The sequence below is a fragment of the Citrus clementina genome, unplaced genomic scaffold (assembly GCF_000493195.1).
Source record: "Citrus clementina cultivar Clemenules unplaced genomic scaffold, Citrus_clementina_v1.0 scaffold_3, whole genome shotgun sequence".
Taxonomy (NCBI): Eukaryota; Viridiplantae; Streptophyta; class Magnoliopsida; order Sapindales; family Rutaceae; genus Citrus; species Citrus x clementina.
In genome coordinates this window covers 6,158,328-6,184,146 of record NW_006262339.1, presented here as the reverse complement: position 1 = coordinate 6,184,146, position 25,819 = coordinate 6,158,328, and the positions used below count along the sequence as shown (strand labels likewise).

The 25,819-nt window shown below is 38.1% G+C and overlaps 4 protein-coding genes and 1 pseudogene across 4 annotated transcripts; 2 read left to right on the top strand and 3 right to left on the bottom strand.

The window, feature by feature from the left end:
- Positions 1-699: 699 nt before the first annotated feature.
- Positions 700-3,711, top strand: LOC18048582 (primary amine oxidase). The gene is made up of 4 exons (XM_006440337.2): positions 700-2,160; positions 2,330-2,443; positions 2,615-3,165; positions 3,270-3,711. The coding sequence occupies exons 1-4, from the start codon at positions 841-843 to the stop codon at positions 3,478-3,480; spliced, it is 2,196 nt and encodes a 731-aa protein (XP_006440400.1). The 5' UTR covers positions 700-840; the 3' UTR covers positions 3,481-3,711.
- Positions 3,712-6,395: 2,684 nt separating this feature from the next.
- Positions 6,396-7,745, top strand: LOC112100347. Its single transcript, XM_024189558.1, has one exon. The coding sequence runs from the start codon at positions 6,396-6,398 to the stop codon at positions 7,743-7,745; it is 1,350 nt and encodes a 449-aa protein (XP_024045326.1).
- A 4,624-nt stretch (positions 7,746-12,369) lies between these two features.
- LOC18048581 lies at positions 12,370-14,692 on the bottom strand (annotated as a pseudogene).
- Positions 14,693-18,856: 4,164 nt separating this feature from the next.
- LOC18048580 (flavonoid 3',5'-hydroxylase) lies at positions 18,857-20,891 on the bottom strand. The gene is made up of 2 exons (XM_006440335.2): positions 19,821-20,891; positions 18,857-19,657 (listed from the first exon to the last, which is right to left on the bottom strand). The coding sequence occupies exons 1-2, from the start codon at positions 20,769-20,771 to the stop codon at positions 19,031-19,033; spliced, it is 1,578 nt and encodes a 525-aa protein (XP_006440398.1). The 5' UTR covers positions 20,772-20,891; the 3' UTR covers positions 18,857-19,030.
- Positions 20,892-22,331: 1,440 nt separating this feature from the next.
- On the bottom strand, positions 22,332-25,550 carry LOC18048579 (geraniol 8-hydroxylase). The gene is made up of 2 exons (XM_006440334.2): positions 24,216-25,550; positions 22,332-23,214 (listed from the first exon to the last, which is right to left on the bottom strand). Exons 1-2 carry the CDS (start codon positions 25,179-25,181, stop codon positions 22,594-22,596), a joined length of 1,587 nt encoding a protein of 528 aa, XP_006440397.1. The 5' UTR covers positions 25,182-25,550; the 3' UTR covers positions 22,332-22,593.
- Between the last annotated feature and the right edge of the window lie 269 nt (positions 25,551-25,819).

Genomic DNA, 25,819 nt, shown 5'->3' with positions numbered 1-25,819 from the left:
TTACAACACAATAGTTAAATCGGAGCAAATCAAAAGTAAATATTAGATTAGATTAGATTAGATATTAAAATTGTGATTCGCTGTGGCCAATTATAACATCTAAAAATAAATAAAAAAATAGATTTAAGTTTAAAATATTTAAAGAATATTAAAATTAAAAAAAATTTTGGGCTAATAGAATCTACTCGGTCTTTTTAATGTCCTAAATAAAAATTTAGGACTTTAATTAGTTAATTAGGCCTAAAAGTTTAATAATATAAATATTTTGATATTTTTTATTTTTACCAATATTTATAATTTTATAATTTAAATTTTATAATTTATTTACTAGTAATTTTAAAAAATTAAAATAAAATTAAAAATTAAAATGGGGAAATGGGTAGGGATGGGGATTCCACCTCATCCCCGTCCCCTCCCCGAATAAGAAATTGGGTAAAAAAATTTCCCCATCCCTTCCCCGAATAAGAAATTGGATATAAAATTATCCTCATACCCTCCCCGAATGGAGAAAATCCCTGAGGGTACCCGTCCCCGTGAGGATTTTTGCCATCCCTAATCAGTTTGTACAAGAATTTATAATTATATCATTCCTCATAAAAAATCAACCACGTCAACAATGACGTGTAGTATATTCGACACTTAATGCGATACTTGTGTCGTGATTCTCTGCATCTCTCGTTCTATATAGTTTGGAATTTTCTTAGCTTCCTTATCTTTCCACTGATATATCTGCATAGTACTGTATACTTCGCATACTTTCACTCTCTGTTCTCCCCCATCACACTGATCCGCGATCGGTCGCTCACTCAAAATAATAATTCATTCCTAATCATTTAGTTTATGGAATCAAGACACTATATTCGCTTCCTGTTTTTCTTCGTCGGCATAGCCACTCTTCTAGCCATCACATGGAACAATCTCCCCTACGCGCCGCCCGACGCGACTGAGGATTTCGACTGCACCACCTATTCATCATGGTGCACCTCCAAGAATCGCTTCCAAAGCAAACCCCTTAAAGAACCCGCAAAATCCACAAGCCACCACCACGACCACGCTTCAGACACGCCTCATCACCCTTTAGACCCGCTCACCGTCAAAGAAATCAATCGCGTCCGTACCATCCTCACCTCCCACGAGCTCTTCAAGAACTCCTTTCCCTACGCGTTCCACTCCATCACCTTGCAAGAACCCAAAAAATCACTTGTCCTGAACTGGAACAAAGGTGACTCTTTGTTACCGAGGAAAGCCTCCGTTGTCGCACGTGTGAAAAACATATCATACGTGTTAGCTGTCGATTTAACGACCGAAGAGGTAACCGTACACGAGACAGATTCATCGTCCGGTTATCCTGCCATGACTATAGAAGACATGACGTCGTCAACATGGGCCCCACTTGCGGACGAGGAGTTCAACCGTACGATCCTTGAGCGAGGGGTTGATCTGAAGGACTTGGCGTGTCTTCCGATTTCGTTGGGTTGGTATGGAGAGAAAGAGGAGAACAGGAGGTTGATTAAGGTGCAGTGCTACTCCATGAAGGATACTGCAAACTTTTACATGCGACCAATCGAAGGGTTGACCATACTCCTCGACATGGACACGAAGGAAGTGTTGGAAATTACGGACAAGGGCAAGAACATACCAATACCAAAGGCCGTCAACACGGATTATAGATATTCCGCTCAGGGGTTGCACCAACGAATGAAGCTGATAAATCCAATATCATTAGAGCAGCCCGAAGGTCCAAGTTTTGTAATTGAAGATGAGCATCTTGTTAAATGGGCAAACTGGGAATTTCACTTGAAACCCGACCCGAGAGCTGGGGCGATTGTTTCTCAGGCTCGGGTGAGGGACCCGGATAGTGGGGAGATAAGGAATGTGATGTATAAAGGGTTTACGAGTGAATTGTTTGTGCCTTACATGGACCCCACTGATGCATGGTATTTTAAGACTTATATGGATGCGGGTGAATATGGGTTTGGGTTGCAGGCCATGCCCCTTGACCCGCTTAATGATTGTCCGCGGAACGCCCACTATATGGATGGTGTGTTTCCAGCTGCTGATGGAAGGCCGTACGTTCGATCAAACATGATTTGCATATTTGAGAGCTATGCCGGTGATATTGGGTGGCGCCACGCAGAGAGTCCGATTACGGGTATGGGGGTAAGGTTTTTTCCGAACTTACGAGGCACAAACATTTTTCTTTTCTCAAGTTTCTAATTTTTTCACTGTACTACGAAATCGCATGTCACGGTTAAATGTTTTGATGGCATAATATGAGTTGCAGGTGTCTTTAATTTTATTGCTTGTTTTGTTAAATTTCTTTTGGCAGATTAAAGAAGTAAGGCCAAAGGTGACGTTAGTGGTTAGAATGGCAGCATCCGTTGCCAATTATGATTATATTGTTGATTGGGAGTTTCAAACAGACGGACTAATCAGAATTAAGGCAAGTGGCTTTTTATGACCAGGATTGCATGAATGAAATGTTATGTCACACTTATTTTATCCTTAGCTTTAATTTGGATCGCTCCATTTTGAATTTTGAAGGCAGGTAAAGTTCAATTTGTTGGTCAAATGGACTTTTTCGCTAATTATTTTTTAGAAATTTTAACCACAGGTTGGACTAAGTGGGATTCTGATGGTGAAAGGCACAGCCTATGAGAATATGAACCAAATTTCCAACCAAGCTGAAAATCTATTTGGCACCCTTTTGTCCGAAAATGTTATCGGTGTAATCCATGACCACTTTATCACATTCTACCTCGATATGGACATAGATGGCTCTGATAATTCCTTCGTGAAGGTAAATATTAAGAGGCAGGAAACCTCACCTGGAGAGTCACCAAGGAGGAGTTACTTGAAAGCTGTTAGAAATGTGGCTAAAACGGAGAAAGATGCACAAATTAAGCTTAAACTCTACGACCCAGCTGAATTCCATGTGATCAATCCGACTAAGAAGACACGGGTGGGGAACCCGGTTGGGTACAAGGTGGTTCCTGGTGGCACTGCTGCTAGCTTGCTTGATCGTGAAGATCCACCTCAAAAGCGGGGCGCATTTACTAATAATCAGATATGGGTTACCCCGTATAACGAGAGCGAGCAATGGGCTGGTGGGTTGTTTGTTTATCAAAGCAAAGGTGAAGACACTCTTGCAGTTTGGTCTGACAGGTGAGAGCTGATTTGCCCTTGATTTTTCAATTTGAATGTTGCAATCACTCAAGATTAAGCTGCATTTTAGTTTCTGAGTAATCATTGAATTTTGCTTTTCCTAGGGATCGATCGATTGAGAATAAGGACATTGTTCTCTGGTACACGCTTGGGTTCCATCATATACCATGCCAGGAAGATTTTCCCATTATGCCTACTGTATCCTCAAGCTTTGATTTGAAGCCAGTGAATTTCTTTGAGAGTAACCCCATTCTTCGGATCCCACCAAATGTTGAGAAGGATCTTCCTGTTTGCAAGGCAGCTGCTTCAGCTTGAAACCCAATTCTCTGTCTCTGTTGTAGAACTTGCGTAATTGGTGGGTAACGACGGAATAGAAAACTTTGCCCACGTACACATATAGTGTCTCAACACATATCGGTGACTATCACCAATAAAATCAAAATATCAGGGACACTACAGTTGGTTCTATTGTAGCTTGTTAGTTTTGCTTCTTATCTATGCTCTGTACTGAAAACCTACTCTTTGACGGAATCGACTTTTTGGAAATTTTACTTGGTTATACTGTAGCTTATTTGTTTTGCTTCTTATCCATGCTGGCAGACCTAAAAATTTCAATTTGATCACTAAGAACCTGCACGTCGAAATGGTGATCTCCAAATCATCTTTTTGGAATTTAGTTAGCCTCTGATTCAAATATCTTTTCCATAGGATGTCGAGAAAAGCTAAAACTAATTAAGCTCATCAACTGGGGTCTTGATAGTCCCTCTCAGACCTCAGTAAACAAAGGCTATCGAAACATTTTTTAGTGCTTTGGCAGCGGCAATCTCGAGGGCCATCAAATAATAAAGATTATTAAACTCTACACAAACTGATTACTCGATAACGCCAATCTCATGTGACTCTCCGCACAAAGGGCTTGGAATCGATGTGAAAAACAAAACCAACCTAATAATTAATTAGGATGTGCGCGACAGTATAGGCATCGAAAGTGACCAAAAAAAAAAAAAAGATGTCGCCGTCCCCACAGGATAGTAAAAGAAGAAGTTTGATTCGCAGGTTATGATACCTTCTGGGGTGCTGTAATAATTTTCATTTCATTATTATCTAATTACTGAATAGTGCATATGAAGATGACTGGGAGCTCATTTTTTTCTGGCATTGGGAGTTGGTGTACTGTCATTTTTATCATATTGCTTATTTCTTTTTCTTTTAATTATAGTCTTACAAGTACAAAATCACTAACTACATTGCTTTGTACACAGTGGCCACTGGCCATAACGATGACCTCCCTATAGATAATTAAAAGGGTAAATCGCACTAAAAAGGATACATGACACTGATGACAGGACATTATTAAGCAACTCCTTGAAAGGTTTGGGGCAAACAACATGTTACCAACAATAGTAAGAGTGTTTATGGTTTGGTGGTGAAGGGTGATGTAAGGAGAAGTTTCATGCATGAAGATTATTGGGGAACCCCTTTGTCAAATTTCAAATCTCTTAAAAAGAAGAAAAAGAAGTAAAAAGGGGAAAAAAGTACCCACTGGTCACCCACCCGCTTTTGTTTTTGTTGATGCGAGATTCTGGTTATCCTCGTTCTACGACCAGGGTCTCTGCTCGATCAACTTCACCACGACCAGGATCTCTCCTCGTAAAGCTTCTTCTCCAGAGGTTTCTGCGCACACAGACAGGTCAGAGTACGCCGGTTGTTTTCCCAGCGCAAACCCTCCGACGCTCAAGTCAGATATGAAGGTTCGGGGAACGCTTGCCACAAATCTTATGGCTGTTAGGTTGTTTTCTCTCTTTTCTTAGTTCAAATAGCAAAAAATCTAACTCTTTTACCTTCGTTGGCTACCTTTTTATAGGCTTCCTCTGAGTTCCGGTCTTCCGCAGTTTACGCCCGTTGTTCTCCCCACGCTCGGATGTGGATGTCCCATTATCTTTATGATGGGCGAATGGAGATGGACCTCGTGCCTTGATTCTCGGATATGAAGGCACGTCTCGTCAACTGCCGTTGACCGGGTCTCCTCGCCTCGAACCCTAGCGGGAGTGACCCTATGCCTCTAGCAAGGGTTCCGCCTCGCGAATGGCATATTCGTGGACGAGCAGAATATTCCTGCTCCTGTTCCCTTGCTACCTGGCTCTTACAGGAGACACCTGCTCGCAGAATTCTGCCACCAAACATATGCTCATCACGTCTGGTCTCACCGAAGTATTTCCCTCAAACAGTTTTCTTTGTTTTGTCCTTCTCTAAGTAACAATAGATTAAACCCATTTCTTGATCTAGTAATAGTAGGCTATGCGAAAACTTGAGACTTGAGAAAACTTGAAACTTGGATGCACACATCTAAGTTACTGCAATGTCTATTGAAAACGATAAAACCAGAATAAAAATAAAAATAAAAAACGACACAATACTCGTGTGCTTTAACCTCATAGTAAGGTGGAAGTGAAAAATTGGAGCTAAATCCACCTTGATGCCATTTTTAGATTTAAAAAAAAAATGCACTATTTACTTCGCTCTAAGATGCTTAGTACTACACATGTCCTCCATGTAGGCTATATAACCTAGTAGTTAAGGAAAATGACGATAACTTGAATAAATATGTAAACGAAACTAACTTGAAAATGATTTGAATGATTTAGCCTGAATAATCAGTTTAACTCATTTTGCAATTATTTAGTACATAGGTCATCATGTATACCACCAAAATAAATATGTAAGTAAAAAAAAAGTTATATTAGATATATACAATTATTTAGTACATAGGTCATCATGTATACCACCAAAATAAATATGTAAGTAAAAAAAAAGTTATATTAGATACATATATAACAAAGCATTCACACAAGTAATTTGTAAACGGAAGAATGACAGTTTTAGTTCTTTTTTAGAAATTATTTTTACCATTTTAATAGCATTAAAAAGCTATTAAATACTAAAATGGTAAAAATAATTGTGAAGAGGGACTAACTATGACATTCTGGAAACCCAGATATCTCTTTGTGTGCTTTTTCTCTTTGACGAGAAAACACCAAATGGGAGCTAGGATCGGATTTGTGGAATCCGGAAATGTGCTCAGTAGGTGAGCGTCATTATAGTTCTGTTTCTTTTTCGTTTTCATTGATCTTTATAAACCTTTTTCTTGAGTTTGTAAGAAGGAAGTCAAAAGGGGAGGTTGAGGAGATCTTTGTACTCTTCTTTAAAGTAAGGGGGTTTGTTTTAAAATGATGGAAACGGAAGAATTAATTAGAAAATGCAGTGCGATAACATTGGAGGAAGAAGAGGAGGACAAAGTCATATTTGGGGGTAGTATGAAGGCAAAAGGGGAAAAAATAGCAGCAGGTTGCCTGGTGGGGAAAATCCTTTCCACGAGAGGAATCAGCTATGAAGGAGTCAAAGCTGCTCTTCAACAAGCATGGCGTCCAGTGGGTATGATTAAGGTAGAAAGCTTGCGACACAAAATCTTCATGTTCAAGTTCTATTCAGAAGAAGATAAAAGGAGAGTGCTAATGGGAGGGCCGTGGCACTTCGATCGAGCCCTCATTGTTCTGGAGGAACCCAAAGGGATAGGAAATGTCGCAGACCAACCTTTCTCACATGTCTCTTTTTGGGTTCAACTACACAATGTGCCTCTGATGTGTATGCAAATTAATACAATACGAGAAATGGGCTCAAAGATTGGGAGAGTGGAAGATGTAGCCACTGATGAAACAGGAGATTGTTTTGGAGAATATATACTTGTCAGAATCTCAATAGACATCACAAAAAGGCTGAAAAAGGTCCTTAGAATCCAACAAGAAAATGGAGAAGAGATAGTGGTAGGTGTGGTTTATGAGAAGTTGCCAGATTACTGTTTTTGTTGCAGCCATATCGGGCATCAGTTTAGAGAGTGTGCACAGTACAAGGGCCAACCAAAAGAGAGTTTGGCATATGGAGCATGGTTAAAGGCAGTCCCGTTAGCTGATCGTATGAGGTTCCAGAAGAGCAAAGACAAGGATAGAAGGGAGTATCGAAGATCAGAAAGCTCGGAAAACACAGAGACCCACCACCACCAACATCCAAACCCGACAGAAGCAAACGGGGCAGGGGCAGGGCAAGACAAAGATGCAGCCAACAATAATTTAATGAGATTAAGACACATTGAAGCGGAAACTGACAACTCATTAATGCCTCAAGGGACACAATCGAGACGAGATCAAATCAGTAGGGAAAATCAGCTTGTTGCAGCTGTGTTGGGAGAAAAGCCTGAAAATATGGGTCAAATGGCGGGAATTATGAGTGGAAATAAAAATGTGGAGGGAAAGGAAGGGAACCAAAATTCTCAAACGGGCCGAGAAACACACCAACTTGCATCAACCCAAATGAGTTTAGTTGAAGAGGTAGTGGATAATGGGTCTTTTCTAAAGAAGCCCAAAGCTAAATGGAGAAGATGGAAAAACCAGGCCCGAAGGGCTCAAGACTCGAGAAACTCCAAAGCCGTTCTGAAAAATGCTAAGAGGGCCAATTGTGAAAAGATAGCTTTTAGCCCAACAAAAGAAGTTAAAGCTCTCAAGCCCAAGCACGAACACATTAAGTAGAGTTATGAAGGGATCCCTTTCAGCAAAGCTCAAGCTGAGTTGGGAAGAAACAACTATAGAAGTAGCAGAAGCAGGAAGAAAGACGGGAATTAAGATATCGGTGGAGGCTGGAATCCAGCCCCGCCGACAGCAATGAAAATAATAAGTTGGAACGTCCGAGGTTTGGGGAATACTCGGACGTTTCTTGCATTAAGGGAGATTCTCCAAGAGCACAAGCCGCAAATTCTTTTTGTTTGCAAAACAAGAATAAAGCCTAGGCAAATGACGGATAGAGTAAAGTGTTGGGTTTCGATAATTGTTTTAATGTAAGTAGGAATGGTATGAGAGGCGGTCTAGCACTGTTATAGAGCAGCGACGTGAATGTAGCTATTGCCTCATACAGTAATCACCACATAGACGCCATAGTTCAAGGAGCAGAGGGGATGAAATGGAGATGTACTGGGGTGTATGGGCACCCGGAGAACAGCCAAAAACGACACACATGGACACTTTTAAGGAGGTTGGCAGGTTTGTTCACTCTTCCATGGCTTTGCTTCGGGGATTTCAGTGAAATTCTGAATTTAAAAGAGAAGCTAGGGGGTAGAGAAAGAAACTTGAATATGATAACAAAGTTTTGAGAGGCTGTAAATGATTGTAAGCTGATGGACTTAGGGTGCAGGGGATACCCTTTTACCTGGTCGAATAGGAGGTTTGGGCCGCATTATGTTGAAGAAAGGCTTGATAGATTTCTAGGGAGTGAGGGCTGGAGGAGCAGTTCTTTTGATTTGATGGTTTCAAATTTAATCTCTTGGGGTTCCGATCATAGCCCTATCATGCTGGAAATGCAAGACCAAAAAAGGTTCTTGTGCCTTAAAAGAAAACGGAAGCCAAGGATTCACTATGAAGATATGTGGGGCCATTATGAAGAATGTAGGCGTATTGTGGATGAAGAATTGAGGCAAGGGGGCAGCCGGTTCGATGGGGATCTTGTGCAATCTTTTCAGAAGGCAACCAATTGCTCAATGGGAAGGCTGCTGGTATGGAGCAAGAAAGAATTCAACAATAGAAAGGAAAAGCTAAAGAGACTAAAGAAAAAGCTCGGTGATATGAAGCTCAATTATCAGCATTTTGAAGAAGCGAATGAATTCAAAAGCACTAAAGATCATATTAAAAGGCTGCTGCTAGATGAAGAGGTTTACTAGAAGCAAAGATCCCGGGCCGATTGGCTTAAAGAAGGGGACAAAAACACGAAATATTTTCACCTCAAAGCTTCGTCGCGGAAAAAAAAGAACTGGATTGGGGGCATTTTAAACCAAGAGGAGGGCTGGACTGACGACAAAGACGAGATTGAAAAGGAATTCCATGAATACTTTGCAAAGTTGTTTACATCTTCAAACCCAACAGAGGTACAAATTGAAGCAGCTCTGGAATGCCTAAAGCCGCGGGTGAGTGCAGAGATGAATGAACAGTTAGATAGGCCTTTTACAGAAGAAGAAGTGACAGCGGCTCTTGCTCAGATGTGCCCAACAAAAGCTCCCGGACCTGATGGCTTGCCTGCAGCTTTTTTTCAGAAGCATTGGAAATTAGTAAAGTCAAGTGTTATCTCCACCAGCCTCTACATCTTGAATGATAAAGGTATAATCTCCCCGCTAAATCACACTCATATTGTCTTGATTCCAAAGATTCAAAAGCCTGAGAGTGTAACGGATTTCAGGCCGATAAGCCTTTGCAATGTTATTTATAGAGTCATAGCTAAAACAATTGCAAATAGTCTAAAAGATATGCTTAACTATGTAATTTCCCTATCTCAAAGTGCTTTCATCCCTAATAGGTTGATCACCGATAATATCATAGTGGGATACGAGTGCTTGCATAAGATTAGACATAGCAAAGGGAAAAAACATGGGCTGGTAGCTCTTAAGTTAGACTTAAGCAAGGCCTACGATAGAGTGGAGTGGAGTTTTTTAAAGCACACCATGTTGAAGCTAGGTTTCTCTAGTAATTTGGTGGATTTGGTTTTGAATTGTATCAGCACAACCTCTTTTTCTATTGTGATAAATGGAGCAGTTTCAGGAATGATCAAGCCTTAAAGAGGGCTAAGGCAGGGGTGCCCACTCTCCCCTTATCTGTTCATTATATGCGCAGAGGTGTTTTCAAATTTGCTTGCTCAGGCGGAGCAGCAAAAGCTTATCTAGGGGCTTCGTTTTGGAAAAGAGGTCTCAGTCTCCCACTTGTTATTTGCCGATGATAGCTTAGTTTTTGTCAGAGCAGCGGTAGAGGATTGCTCTCATCTCAAGGTTGTTTTTGAGTGCTACAGTAGAGCTTTGGGGCAGATTTTTAACTACCAAAAATCATCAATGTTCTTTAGCCAAAACACAGAGGAGGATCGGGCTACTGCTATAAAGGACATTTTTCAGCTGCAGGTGGTTTCTCGCCATGAAAAATATATAGGCTTGTTGTCCATGGTAAGAAGGAAGTCCAAAAGTTTTTTCAATGATGTAAAGCTCAGAGTGTTAAATAAAATTCAGGGCTGGCAGCACAAGTTTTTCTTGAGTGGAGGCAAAGAGGTGCTCATTAAGGCTGTTGCACAAGCAGTCCCAACATTCGCTATGAGTGTGTTCAAAATTCTTTTGGGACTGTGTGATGAGATCCAAAAGGAAGTGGCTAAGTTCTGGTGGGGAACAGATGGAAAAAAGAAGGGCATTCACTGGAGGAGTTGGGAGAAGCTGAGCAAAGCAAAGATAAGGGGAGGCATGGGGTTCTGAGACCTATCAAGTTTCAACCAAGCTCTTGTGGCTAAGCAAGGGTGGAGAATCATCCATAATCCAAACTCCCTGGTGTCTAGAGTCATGAAAGATAGATACTTCAAGCATGTGGACTTCACGGAGGCAGGGCTGGGGTCAAAGCCTTCGTTTATTTGGAGGAGTATCCTGTGGGGGAGGCAAGTGATTCAAAATGGAGCTAGATGGAGAGTTGGGAATGGCCAAAAAGTTAAGGTGTATTCAAGCAATTGGCTGCCCAGACCTTCAACTTTCAGGCCTGTATCAGCTCCAGCAATAAGGGTAGAATCTACAGTGGCAGGGTTAATTGATGGTCAGCAAAAATGGAGGGAGAGGCTGATCCACGACTCTTTCGCAAGGGAGGATGCGGAAGCCATTCTAAAAATTCCCCTCCCTAAAAGACCAAAAGAGGACCAGCTCATTTGGCATTATGACAGAAGAGGGAAGTATTCTGTGAAAAGTGGTTACCAAGTGGCGATGAGACTAAAATTTCCAGATCAACCTTGCTGCTCATCTCAGAATTCAGACCTTTGGGGTGCCCTGTGGAAGCTGGTCGTGCCTGAAAAGATAAAGATTTTCTTATGGCGAGCTATCAATAACATACTCCCTGCATCGGAAAATCTTTGGAAGATGAGAGTAGTGCAGGAGCCAATATGCCAAATTTACAGCAGCAATGTGGAAACTATATCTCATGCTCTGCTGGGTTGTAAAATGGCTAAGAAAATCTGGAGAAGCTCTCAATTCCCAGAGATGCTGGTAGAGAGTAAATCTCATGATATAAGTGAGATGTTACAAGGTCTGACAAAAAAGCAGCATATCAGCAAGATGGAGACTGTTGCAGCACTTTTATGGGTAATCTGGACTGCAAGAAACAAGTGGTTGTTTGAGGGGAGAAAAGATGACCCAATAAGTCTGATGGCAAGGGCTGAGTCAATAGTGGAAGCTTTCAGAAACTCCAGAAAACCTCTCGAAAACTTCCAAGCAAGAAAATAGGATGATAAGGCAAACCAATGGTGTCCTCCCCCAGAAGGCTGGCTGAAAGTTAATGTTGATGCAGCAGTGGATGAAAAAAGACAGGTAGCTGGTTTGGGGGCAGCGGTTAGAGACTAGAAGAGCAACTGCATAGCGGCTGCTATAAAGCCAAGTAGATTTTTTGGAAATGTATCAATGGCAGAAGCAGCAGCCATGGACTGGGGAATGCAGGTTGCTGCTAGAGCTGGAGGAAAATCTATACTGATAGAATCGGATTCCCATGAATTAGTTGAGCTTGTAAATAACAGAATTAGCAGCATGTCAGAAATTGTTTGGGTGATCTTTGAAATTCTGGAAAAAAAGAATGATTTCCAAAATTTTAAAGCTCAGCACATTCCTAGATTATGTAATGGCATAGCTCACTCCTTAGCTAAGTTGGCTTTGCAAAAGAAGGAATCTGTAATGTGGCTGGATGAATTTCTAGCAGATATCTTGTACCTGATTTCATGTTAATCAATGGATAGGTTTACTTCCTTTAAAAAAAAAAAAAAAAAAAACTGACATTCTGCCTTTGCAAATCTAGGAGTTAAATGAATCATTTTATTTAATATAATTAAATAAAATTTTAGTTCATCATGTATACCACCAAAATAAATATGTAAGTTTAAAAAAAAGTTATATTAGATATATATATCACAAAGCGTTCACACAAATAATTTGTAAACGGAAGAATGACAATTTTAGTTCTTTTTTAGAAATTATTTTTACCATTTTAATAGCATTAAAAAGCTATTAAATACTAAAATGGTAAAAATAACTGTGAAGAGGGACTAACTATGACATTCTGCCTTTGCAAATCTAGGAGTTAAGCTCCTTTTTTTCTTAATTAAAATCTAGGAGTAGAGCTCTAAGTTGGGTAATCTAGCTGTTGGAATAGCAACTAGCGGAGTTGCTTTCTCCAGAACAATTCCAAATTTTTCTAAGGTATCTGGCTTGGTTCCATCTGGCAATTTCCAGTTGAACATATGCACAAATGTAGCCAACACATACATTAACATCCTCTCGGCTAGCGGAAGTCCAGCACAAATTCTCTTACCCGAGCCAAATGGAAGAAAGTGAAAGTAATTTAGTTTAGTATCTTCACTTAAGAATCTATTAGGTCGAAATTCTGAGGGATTGTCCCAGAATTTGGGGTCTCTGTGCATAGCCCAAACATTCAGAAAGACCTTAGCGTTTTTGGGTATTCATAACCACCCACATTGCAATCTTGAGTCGTCCAACGGGGTATTAATAATGGAGCTGGTGGGTGCAATCTTAATGCCTCCTTAACAATTGCTTGCAGATATTGCAATTTTTGAATGTGGAATTCTTCAACAGTGTTGTTAATACCCACAACTTCTGCTAATTCTTCTTGGAGTTTTGTGATTACATCTTGATGGAGCATCAATTCAGACATCGTCCACTCCACCACAGATGATGTTGTGTTGGTACCACCAATCACCATGTCCAATTGGGCTGGCAAATTATTATCATCACTCAACAAAATCAAAGCCCTATTAAACAGTCCCCAAGTATACTTAGCAGTTCCTTTTAATTTTCCACTGGGTTTTTAAAATAAAATGTTATGGAGGGATTTTTTAAGTAATAGTTAGAATCTAAAATTTATGAGTTATGACTAAGGGAGAATAACACTTGGGTACTTAATGATTCTCACATTTATCATATAGGTCTTCATTTCTTTTTTCAAGCTACCCATTACATTCCTAACATTTTTCTTTGTTTAAAGCATAATATGATTGGTAATCAAATTCTCTTCTCACCCATGCGAATAGGGTTTGAACCCCAAATGGCCAAATCTAAAAAAATTAAAATAGAATTTTTTATCAATAAACCTAATTGACACTCTAATTACATCAAATTGTAAGAGTAGAAATATAATTTTAGGCTTCTCTTACTATTATATCCTTGTTGCTAGTCTATATATGACGTATTTGTCAAAATTTAAGAAATTTTTTATATGTAAAAATACCACATTCATCATTCACATATAAAGTTTGAATATAAAAATTACATTCATCATTCAGGAATGTAATGACTAATTGAAATAAAATTAGGGACCAATATAGTTTAAAGTGAGAAAAATTAAGACCTAAATGTCATTCAACCAAAGATAAAATTTTGACAGACTAAAGTACCTTAAAAAAAAAATTGAAACCCAAAGATATGTAAACACACATCGACAAAACTCAAATTCTTGTTTCTTATGTACCGTAAAACCTTCTAATCTTTTCTTTTCTTTTCTTTTTTTTAAAAAAAAAGAACTCTTCAGGAATTTTTTTGGAAAAAAAAATGTTGCAATAGGAAAGAAATATTACCATAAAAATGGCATTAATTTGTGAAAGAGAAATCGATCTTCCAGTGTTTGGCTCTTTATACTCCAAAAAGAAACTGCAGAAAGTCGCTCCTGGTGGCATTGTTTGCTCCAACTAGATTAGTATCATCATTTTTCATACGTTGTCGTTGATCAATTACAAAATCAAAGATTCGTTCGATCGATTGTAATACGTTCTTCAAATCTCTTTCAACTCCTTGTAAATCGAACCTGACTAACATAGGAAAGAAATCCGAAACATTAGGTCTTGCCAGTAATTGAAGGGCTTGTGACACTTCTACCCGAAACTCGGCGGCGAGACTTGTCCCCTTGTCACCTTGAGTCGTGCCACCCCATAACATGCTAGAAACCATGTTGATCATCGTTACATATGCAATATCTCCAATATCGATGGCCTTGCTATCCTTGTTATATATCTCTCGAATAATCTTCCGCATCTTATCTCTCCGGAAAGCATAAACTGCATCAAGATTTGCTTTACTTAACACCTCGTGTACGAATAGTTTGCGTCGGATCTGCCACTTAGACCCATATGATGCGAACACAATGTCACTTGCTCCATAAGTTAAAGCAGAAGCTGTGATAGTTGGATTGCGGTTGGCAAATTTTCTGTCATGGTCACGTACCACCTCTTTTACTAGCGTTGGAGAGCTGATAATGATGTACAATTTACTTCGAATCCAAAGCTTATAGATTGGACCATAAACAATGGCCAAATCCATGAAAATGCGATGAAGGTTTCGCCCGAGGAATGGGAGGTAGCCGACGAGGGGCAGGCCACGGGGCCCTGGTGGCAACTGAGAGTTTCCTTTGCCCACCTTCATGAAGAATGGCCACAAGAAACAAATTACGACAACTGTACTGAATAGAATAACGATATTTGTCTGTGAGATTTTATGATCAACTATTTCAGTGATATTAGACAACCATGACGCTTGCCCACCGCTTGTGCTTGATGAGCATAATTTATATACATATTTTACCCTTAATAATATAATTGCTAGTTATATTTATTTGTTATTTTTAATTAATTGAATTGTTTTATTGAATAGGGAATTAATTGGAGATTGTTGATAAAAAGGGCATGAAAACACTTCAAATTGAGAAGGAATAAAGATTAAATTGGAAGACAAAAATGCAACCAAGAATTAATGGAAGTCAAGAAGACCAAAATTGGAAGTCAATCTCTTCAAAGGATGAACGGTGGGCATGCATTTGGAAAGCAAAGATTTGGCAATTTGGAATGCATGTGCTGGGCATTAAAAGAAGAAATCATTAATTGGCCTTTTGCTTTTGTGGTCAAACGTGTGCTTTGCTTTCAAAGTTTAGTAAGGAAATAATTTTAAAAGGCCTTGGTGAGTGGGCTTTATAAGTCGATGGAGAAGAATTAATGCAATTAGAATCCAATAAGGATTAAGCAAGTCAGTAACATTATATAAACGCAAGAGGGCCACGGGAGGAGAGAGAACTGGAGACGCAAGGATTCAAGACAGAGAAGAAAATCTGCAGCAATTCGGCTTCCCCATGGCTGAATTTATTTATTTTGTTGCTCCCAATTCAAGTATGTCTAACTAATTTTCTTATACTGAGGTTAAGGATGAAACCCTATTCAATAAAATAATTATCTTTTTATTTAATTAATTCCCTATATATGTTCTTTGATGATTATGGTTTTTATTTCACATGATTAATTGGATGTTAATAAAATCTTTTCATCAATTCTGTCATGCATTATTGATTGTTAGGATTAATATTCGATTAATTCTATGCTTGGATCTATAAAGTTTATACATGATTATCTTTGATTTTATGTCTTTCATTAAATTGTTTACATGGAGTGCTTAGGAAACTTTGACTCTTTGTTATTCAATATGTTTACATGAGATTCTTAGATGTCATATTATTAAGCAAAAAAAAGAACCTACATTAGATTTAATTACTTGGGCTTAATTGTTATATTCATGAGATGACATAGATTGATTTCGAGTTGTCACTCTAAAATTGGGGATTAATTAATAATTAGATAATTACTAGTTGAATAGTGGTGGATTTTGAAACATTGGTAATTCTTATCTTATTGAATTCTCCTTTATTTTAATTGCTTCTTTAGTTTAATTGGTTTAATTTTCTTAAAAACTCAATTTGCTCAACTAGGTTAGAATTAATATTAATTTTAGATTTAAATTAGACTTTTCAATTTATAACAATCCCTGTGGGATCGACCTCGTTATCACTATTCTATCTCTAGATTCGTGCACTTGCGAGTACATTAAAATTTTCAGTGCTCATCACGTTGGTATCTGCCCTCGAATAGAAAGGAAATTGAAAGAATAGAAGACACTGGGACTATGTATGAGTTGGGTTCTGTAAATTGTTGTTTTTTCTTCCGATGATTGGATCATCGTGAAATCATAAATGCTACTAACTAGCTAGTGTACCGTCGTCGTGGATCTGGCATAGTTGTTAAGAAAATTGATTAATTATATTGCATCCATGAAGCATGAAGTGCACTCTACGTTTATCCATGAAGCATGAAGAACGCTCACCTGACGTTCGGAATCTTTCTTCTTTTTTTGTTCACATTTTGCCATTTGTGAATTGGAAAAGAGTCAAAGTAGAGTTCTCATAATTATTCCCTTTAGTTAACTAAGGTGTCTAAGATTTTGTTGTCATCTATTATTATTATTATTTTTTAAAAGAAAGCAAAATTTTATAAAGTTTAAAGAGTAGGATTTGATTTAATAGCGCTGCAATTTACCTCGACTTTAACTTCAATTAGCGCTGCTATTTACCTCGACTTTAACTTCAAATCGCGCCCCGAATATTGCCAAAAACATTGCGTTTTGCTTTGAATAAGTTTTCCTTTTAATTGCAGCCGTGCAGCACATGTGTGAGCATTCCCTATTAAACCGAACGATGTCACTCTGCTTCAATTCATTGCAGCTGTGCAGCACGTGTGAGCATTCCCTTTGTCCTTCCATTTGCTTTCGTTTCAACTACAACACTCCGCTCAGAACTTCCAATATACTATGGGCTTTACATTGTTTGCCAGAACACTAAGTCTGAAAGCTTATTGAAACTCAATCAAACAATGGATCTAGGTCACATTTCAATAAAAAGAATAAAGAGGCTAAACATTTCCCATAACAAATCAACGATTCTTCCAGGGCACTGGAAATTTTCTAGTGACACAAATTTGTTTCCTATGGCTTCACTTACAATGAGAAAAAGAAAAGAGAGAGATATCCGCATACAAAGGAGACTATGCTTTACACCAGAGGAGAAAGCAGAAAAAGAAAAAAAAAATCAACCCTAAAGCCTTAGACCACTATCAAGACCAGCACGGTTACCTACTCTTCAATGGTCACTGCATCCTCAGCTGCCAAGGGAAAGAAAACAGAGAATCTCCACTTCAGTGAAACAGATAAAACATAGTTCGTTTTCAATTCGGGGCGGTGGTCCGTTTCTGTTTCTCTAGTTCCTCAAAAGAAAAGAAAGGAAAAATGTGTTCGTTTTTTTTTTTTTTTGATATTAATCACGAGGTGTCTTGGGGAGGGCCCCAACTGTGGGAAGCACCTTTAAGCCTGTACCACAATTCAGATTAGAAGTCCCCGCTTGAACTGGGAGGCACAGGTTCTCCCAACAAAGACGACTTCCCTGCGACTCGAACTGGGGAGCAAACCCAATCAAACTACTTAAGGGGACTCCATTGCCAGTGAAGCCAACACTTTGTTGGTAAAAAAAAAAAAAAAGTGTTCGTTTTTAATTCGAGGCGATGGTCCGTTTCTGTTTTTCTAGTTCGTTAAAAAAAAATATGTTAAACGCACCGTTTTCAATTTAATCAAAACGGTGCATTTTAAATTCGGGGCGGGATTCGAGGTTAAAGTTGGGTAAATAGCTTTTTCTTTGATTTAATTTAAAAAGAAAAGAGTAGGGATAAGATAAGATTTTGTCCATATGATGAGATAAAGGACGGTCGGTGAGGAGGTGGCAGCACAATTTCCATTTAACAGTCCCTAGCAAAATGAAAACCGCTCAATGAGGCATATGACTCATTTGTAACAGTAAAATGATGGAACCACACGAGGAATCAGCGGGCATAGTGGCCCACCTTTTAATTGTTATGTCCACAAAATATACATATCTTGCTATACTATAGCCTGAGTCATTGATTTAGAAAATAACTTGCAGACACCAATGGACTTTTAGTCTAGTGAGAAAATTTTTATACTTATAATATTGAGTATAAGTGTTTGAGTTTTTATAAAAGTATTTATGAGGGTTATTTATAATCCTCCCTCAATTATCAAATAATTGAGTGGAACCAGTCTATCCCTCACGAAATATGAGTGAAGTAGATAACTCTTGAATATTTGAGAGGGTTTAAAAAATTTAGATAGCGCTTCAGAGGAGTACATGCCACGAAAAAGGTCTCAATTGTAGAATCTGTTTGCAAATATTAATTGTAATACCTGATGTAATATCAGTAACAGTCCTATATAACAGTATTAAAAAAAAAACTTGCAGACCAAAATTTCAAAAAAAAAAAAAGAAAAAGGTTGCATTGCTCCTCTTTAATTATTTTTTTTTTTTTATATTCAAGTCCTTGAACCAATTACACGCTAAACAAGTTAATAATATTTTAGTCCAATTAAATTTCTAGTGCCAATTATATTCGTATTTTTTAATTGTTCTCTAAAAATTATGTCAATTATGTAATAGATATTTTTTTAAGAAAAAATGTGTATTACCGATTGCAAATTAATTGCTCAACATAAAAATAAAGAGGTAAAAAGGGTGAACGAAATGTCAAAACTAATGTATCAAGGTAAATCCACGAGTATTACTTGAACGTGTACATGCGCGCACACACACACATATATGTATAACATGCTCAACCTAAAAATAAAGAGGTAAGAAGGGTGAACGAAACGTCCAAAAGTAGAGTATCAAGGCAAATCCACTAGTATTACTTAAACGTGCACACGCGCACGTGCTTACACACACATATGTATAACATGACTCTTGTATATGTATTTGCTGTTAAGGCAAGCCACCACATCAATGAAATCAATTCAAAGATCCAGTCTTGTATCCCTTAAACAAAAAGCTCAGTAACGCAAGTCTTCATTACGGACGGACGGGCAAGCGCATCCTGTGACCTACTGGTAGAGCTCTGAATTGTGTAGTCTTGGTGTTGGAATGGCAACCAAAGGCTCCTTTTTCTTAATTACTATCCCAAACTTTTCAGATAAGTCTAACTTTGTGCCCGTTGGCAATTTCCACTCAAATGAGTGCAACAATGAAGCCAAAACAAACATCAGCATCCTCTCAGCCAGAGCAATCCCAGCACACATCCTTCTGCCAGAACCAAATGGCAGGTACTGAAAATTGTTACCTGAATAATCAAATCCACGAGCATCGTTCAGAAACCTCTCCGGTTGAAATTCCAAGGGATTATCCCAAAATTGAGGATCCCTATGGATAGCCCATACATTCAGCAGTAGCTTTGTGCCTTTGGGTATGTTATAGCCACCAATAGTGCTAGACTGGATTGAACTACGGGGTACTAATAGGGGCAGGGCAGGGTGCAGACGCAATGTTTCTTTCACAACAGCATCTAAATACTTTAATTTAGCCAAATGAAATTCTTCAACAAAGGTTTCCATACCCACTACTTCAGCTAATTCTTTCATAACCTTCTTCATTACTTCCGGATGTTGCATCAACTCTGCCATTGTCCATTCCACCATAGTAGTTGTGGTGTCGGTTCCACCCGTAATTATGTCCTGCTTAAAAATAACAAATGTGATTGTAATTAATTTGGTTCCAATGACTGTAAAACAAAATTTTAAATTCAATCATGTAAATCCGAAAAAATAAAATAAACTTTGGGCAAGCAAGGTGATTAGTTTGAAGTACTCTGGAAGCTCAATAAAGAAATTAAACTACCTGGATCAAGGCCTTGATTTGGATAATGCTTATTGATGAAGCGCTATCTTCGTTCTCTTGAAGCTCCAAGAGAAATTGCAAGAAGTCCTTCTTTCCTTCAGTGTCCCCCGCTGCTCCTTTAACTGAGACCTTTTTCCTGTACTGTTCAATAGCACAATTTACAATATTATCAAACCAATGGAAAATCTTCATGGTTCTCCTTTCTATTCTTTGTATATCAAACCGTGAAAGCACCGGAAAGAAGTCCGAAATGTTTGGTGTCGCAACCAACACCATGAGTTCTGCAAGCTTATTTTTCAGCTCGGCCCCGACATTAGTCCCCTTTTCTCCTAATTCAAGCACGCCACCCCATAGCATGTTCTGAATTACATTGATCAAAGTTGAAATTGACAATTCACCGATGTCTATGGGCTTGCCAATGTTGTTATTGTACACGTCTCTAATAGTATTCTTAAACTCTTGTTTTCTGAGACTGTAGCAATCGTCCAGGCTTGCATTACTCATCATCTTGCCCACAAATATTTTGCGCAGCTTTCTCCAATTAGGACCATAGTCGGCGCCTGCAATATCATTTCCACCGTATGTTGAGACCAGTGAGGCGATTGGTGCATCTCGGTTAGCAAATATCATATCTTTGTCACGAACCACTTCTTTAGCTAGTGATGGTGAGCTCACAACTACGAATAATTTGTTTCCTAGCCAGAGCTTGTAGACAGGACCATAGACTCCAGCCAATTCTGTAAATGACTTGTGGAGGTCGTTGCCGAGAAATGGAAGGTATCCTATTAATGGCAAGCCGCGGGGACCTGGTGGCTGTGGAGTACATGCTTTGCTTGATCTTTTTGTTTTCCACCAGAAGAATATCACAGCTAACATGCCAACTAAAGCAGATATAATAGCAGTAAAATTCAGGTCTTTCTCATAGCAGGGATGGTACCCCAAGAAGGCCATGAATTTAATTTTACTGTTGCAGTCGAGAAATACTCGTTGGTAGCCTTCAAAAGAAACTTTGCATTTTTCTGAAATTAAAATTGAACTCTAATGAGAGAAAATCTGGGTTTGATGATGCTGATTAACCATATATCTCGTGATCGCTGCTTTGAGAGATATTAACCATATATCTCATGATCGCTGCTTTGAGAGATAATCCATAATAGTAATTTATTTGGCAGTTGATCATAATAGTAATTTATTTGGCAGTTGATCTTTCTCTTTCTCTGATTGTCAATTACCCCAAATGTAAAATATTCCTTTTGCTGTCACTGAAGGTATGGTTCTCGAGATATTCACAAAAACACCGTAAAACCTCTATCTAATCGAATTGTTGGGAGTGGAGAAATTTATTCTTATAAAGAAGTTATAACTCAATAGAAATATAGTACAAAATTATTGTCTTTACTTAATTATTTTTAATGCAAGTGATATAGAGATAAATCATATCATGTATTAATAAATTAATAAGTGAGTCAAATTCAATGTATAGACATTAATAAATTAATTAGTAAGTGAGTCAAAATTAATGGATAGATATTAATAAAAAAAATACAGTTTCAAAAAACTAATACAAAAAGTTTCATGCCAATAAGCTACAAACATACCTGAGAGTTTATAAATATTTTAACTTCAATAAGAATATGTCTATGCTGACCAATTAATAATACCCACAAGTTAAAAAATGTGGTTGCAACTTCAAAGAACAAATCATTGTTACAAACAACTTTAGAAAAATATTTTATTCAATCTTAATTATTTAATATAACATGACATATATTTTTGAAATATTATTACTATATGGAGGTAAGTTTATTAAAACGGGACCTATAAAAAATATAACTTATTACAATATAAAATTCATGTATAGTTATAATTGATCCCAAATTAGAACCACAATTTTCTATTACTATGAAAAAGTCAGTCTTATATAAAGTATTCATATTTGGCGCTTCTATTGTATTGCATTATCATTTATCATGGTCGGCCACAACAAAACACCAACATCGAGGGCAAACAAAACAAAATAAAACAAAACATTTTGTCGAACGTAAAGTCACGCCTTTGTTGGATCTAAGGTTTTTTTAACACGGGCAAAATGTAGGTAGGTGTCACACTCATTCTCCACTTGAGATTTTATATAACCCAAAGGTCAAACAACTCCAAAATACAAGCGTCATTGGAAATTAGATACAAAAAAACTCTTTTCAATCTTAAGATTTAATGTATAGTTTATTTCTTTATTTTTTTAAAAAATAATAACGTAGAACATCATTCCATTAATTATCTAATATTTGTATAACGTATTGAGGGTGAAATAATATTTTCAGTTAGAGAAATACAAACATTTAAAAGAAAAAGAAAAAAAGAAACCACTCAAACTCAATTAAATAAAATGTTCTAGGGTAGTTGAAGTAACACGATCCGCTAATGGTCTCATTATCAGACAAAAAAAGAACAATAATAATAATAATACCACGGGCATGATTTGTAATATATATATATATATATATAGCCATCGTTAATGTATCACATCCAATATGATTTTACAGCATGGGGCTTCAACCCACAATATGATAAATACTAAATAACATTGATCATCTCCAAATTCAGTACCCCCCTTAAATAGTTATTAACTTGAACCAATTCATTTTATGCAGCAATTTTATCAATGAGTGGTCACTTTAAAGCATAAAAGAATTAATGGCACATCAACCCCATTGATCCTCAAAACATTACACAAAATGAAAGTGCTCACCGCGTAGAACTGTAGCGTACTTGGCTACTCATATAGTGCTGGATCAGATAACCTTGGTGTTGGGATTGCCGCTAGAGGATTCTTTAGCTTCAAAACAATCCCAAACTTTTCCGTAAGATCCACTTTCTGACCCTCGGGCAATTTCCAATCGAAAGAATGCAGAAGTGTGGCAACTGAATACAAGAACATTCTCTCAGCCATTGCTATGCCAGCACATATTCTTCTTCCGGACCCAAATGGAAAATAGTTGAAATCACTTCCGCTGTAGTCCCATTTAGAATTCAAGAACCTCTCCGGATTAAATTCCAAAGGATTCTTCCAAATTGAAGGGTCCCTGTGTATTGCCCACACGTTAACGAAGACTCGAGCACCCTTTGGAACAGTGTAGCCTCCAACAGTGGAGGTTTCAGTAGGGCAATGGGGCACTAATAGCGGCAGGGCTGGGTGCAAGCGCAGTGTTTCTTTCATTACAGCAAATAGATATGGCAGTTTGTAAATGTGGGACTCTTCTACTATGTTGTCTCTGCCAACAACTTCGTCCAATTCTTGCTGGGCTCTTTTGATTACCTCTGGTTTGTTCATCATTTCAGCCATGGCGAATTCAGTTGAGTTGGAGGTTGTATCTGACCCACCAACCACCATATCCTGTCCACATATAAATAGTGCACTCTGTTATGCCAATGTTTCCTACAAAACTATTCACTTCACAATATGCTTTTTTTCTTTTTTTTTCAAATGAAAAGCTTAAAATTCTTCGGGTACAGAAAAAAGAAAGAAAAAGAAAACAAGGGAAGAAACCTTCACATTCCATCGGATCTATTCATTGAAAAGAATTAATTCATTTTTTATGCACCTACAGATGCTATATTGAATTTGAATCTGATTTCGATCAATCTGAGTGACCATCAAGAGATTGATGGCTGAAGTGGTGCACTAACAATCTAAGTGATTACGTTGGACAGTGGGACTATCTTTAAAAAAATATTAAAAAAATCATATTATTTAATTTATAAATTTTACTGTAAGACCCACCAAACCTGATAAATGATAAATCTTTAGTCCACGTAAGTTTTTCTCGCGATTAGCCCATAAAATCATAGCACTTTTATTTTTTTCATATAATTAATTAAGATTTATCAATTTCAAAATGCACGAGTATACGTCACAATTTAAAGGCACAAATAATGTGATACACATACTACACATATTTCATCAAAATCTTTCATAACGGGACAAAAAACTTACGTGGGATGGTCGCATTGGAACCATATCCCATAAACTTCTTCCACAGGAACTTAATTTTATATTTCAGGAAAAATTTGTACAATAATTGACTCTTGGACCATAATAATAGGCAGCAGTTCATGTGGGCCATGAAAAACAAGTATCGCGATATGTGTGTATATTCACATAATTGAAAAACTGGAAAAATAATTAAGTACTGTAACAATTATCAACTAATTAATTAATGAATCATTTTCAAATGAAAAATCAACTTAAACCGTCTATTTAATGAGTTTTAAGCAGGCTTCAGCTCCTTAATTAGGATTGGACAAAGTAATTTAATTAATGGTTTTTAATTCTTGAACCTAGCCAACGGCCAAAAGTGTGTGTAAATGGAGAGAATTAATTAATTAATTACTTACCATAAGCAGAGCTTTGACATGAATCATGGTCAAAGGTGTCTTGGAATCAGCTTCATCCTTCAATTGTAACAGAAATTGCAGAAAATCTTTACTCTCTTTCCCACATTCTCTATCCATCTTCAGACGTTGATCAATCATCAGGTCAAACATCTTATCAAACTTGTTTTTCAACGCACGCGACTTCTTCACCAAACCTTGCAAGTCGAACCGGGCCAACCCGGGAAAGAAATCCGATACATTGGGCGTACCCAACAGCTCCGTCATTTCCGACACCACTTGCCTAAACTCCGCACCAATGCTGGCCCTGTCATCGCCTTGCACTGCGCCTCCCCACAACATGTTCGTTATCACATTCAATATCGTTAAAAACAGTTGCTCACCGACGCCAACGGTTGACCCGGCCCGAGTGTAAATATAACCTACAGTCTCACGGAGCTGACGGCGACGGAGCGCGTAGACGGAGTCTAACGTGGTATTACTGAGCATCTTGAGCACACAGACTTTTCTCAACATCCTCCACTCGGGGCCATATGGGGTCCATACGATGTCGCGTCCGCCGTATGTTATCTGACGGCCGACGATGGGGACGTCACGGTTGGCGAAGGTGACGTCGTGGTCTTTGAGGACTTGGCGGGCGGATGAAGGGGAGGTGACGACGATGGCGAGTTTTTGGCCGAGTTGAAGTTTGAGGACGGGGCCGTAGGTGCGGGCTAAGGTGGCGAAGAAAGTGTGGAGATCCGGGTCGAGAAACGGGAGATTGCCGACGATAGGGAGGCCGCGTGGGCCCGGTGGAGATGGGCATTTTTGTCTCTTCGACCTTGTAAACATCCATGCGTACCAGAAGATTGCGAAGATGGCTGAGATAATTAGAAGCGTGAGGGTGACCCCATCTTCATTAAAGAAAGTGTTTCGAAGATTTTTATATAAAAAAGTTGAGGAGGAGGAGGAGGAGTATTTGAGTGTCATGTCGGCTAATTCCTGATGCCTGACAGGATAATAACAATAGATTGGATCGGAAGGTGGAGAGTTGAAGGCTAGTGAAGAGTGAAGAACGAGCAAAATTTTCAGGTGATGGGGATATTATATTATATTTTTACCTTTCTATATCTATCATCTACGAGAGTGTGGTGGAGATCACGATGATAAATAATACAAGATAATGAAGACAACAAGTGCATATTTTCAGAGCCACGAAAGTTTGGCATTGGTATCTTCTCCTGTCTTGTGATTCCCGTCAGTTTCGGCTCTCCTGAATTGTGGTGAACTTTTGGCCTGATTTGGGACCGCCAGCGGCCAGACTGCCTTAATGATTCCTTCAAATCTTCAATGCAACCAGTAAATATTATATAAATAAACTTCGAGGAAAAATATTTATATTTCGTTTAATTTTGGTTCTCAGGAAAAATAATTATAAATAAACTAATTCTATTTTTAGTTTTTAAGATTTTTACTTTGATTAAAAATAAATTGACTAATGTAGCAAGTGCTATTAATATAATTGATGGTTAATAAATAAAAAATAATTAAATCTTAATTATTTATTAATATTAAAATATAAGTGACATAAAATTTATAAAAAATTAAAAATACTCAAACCAATAAAG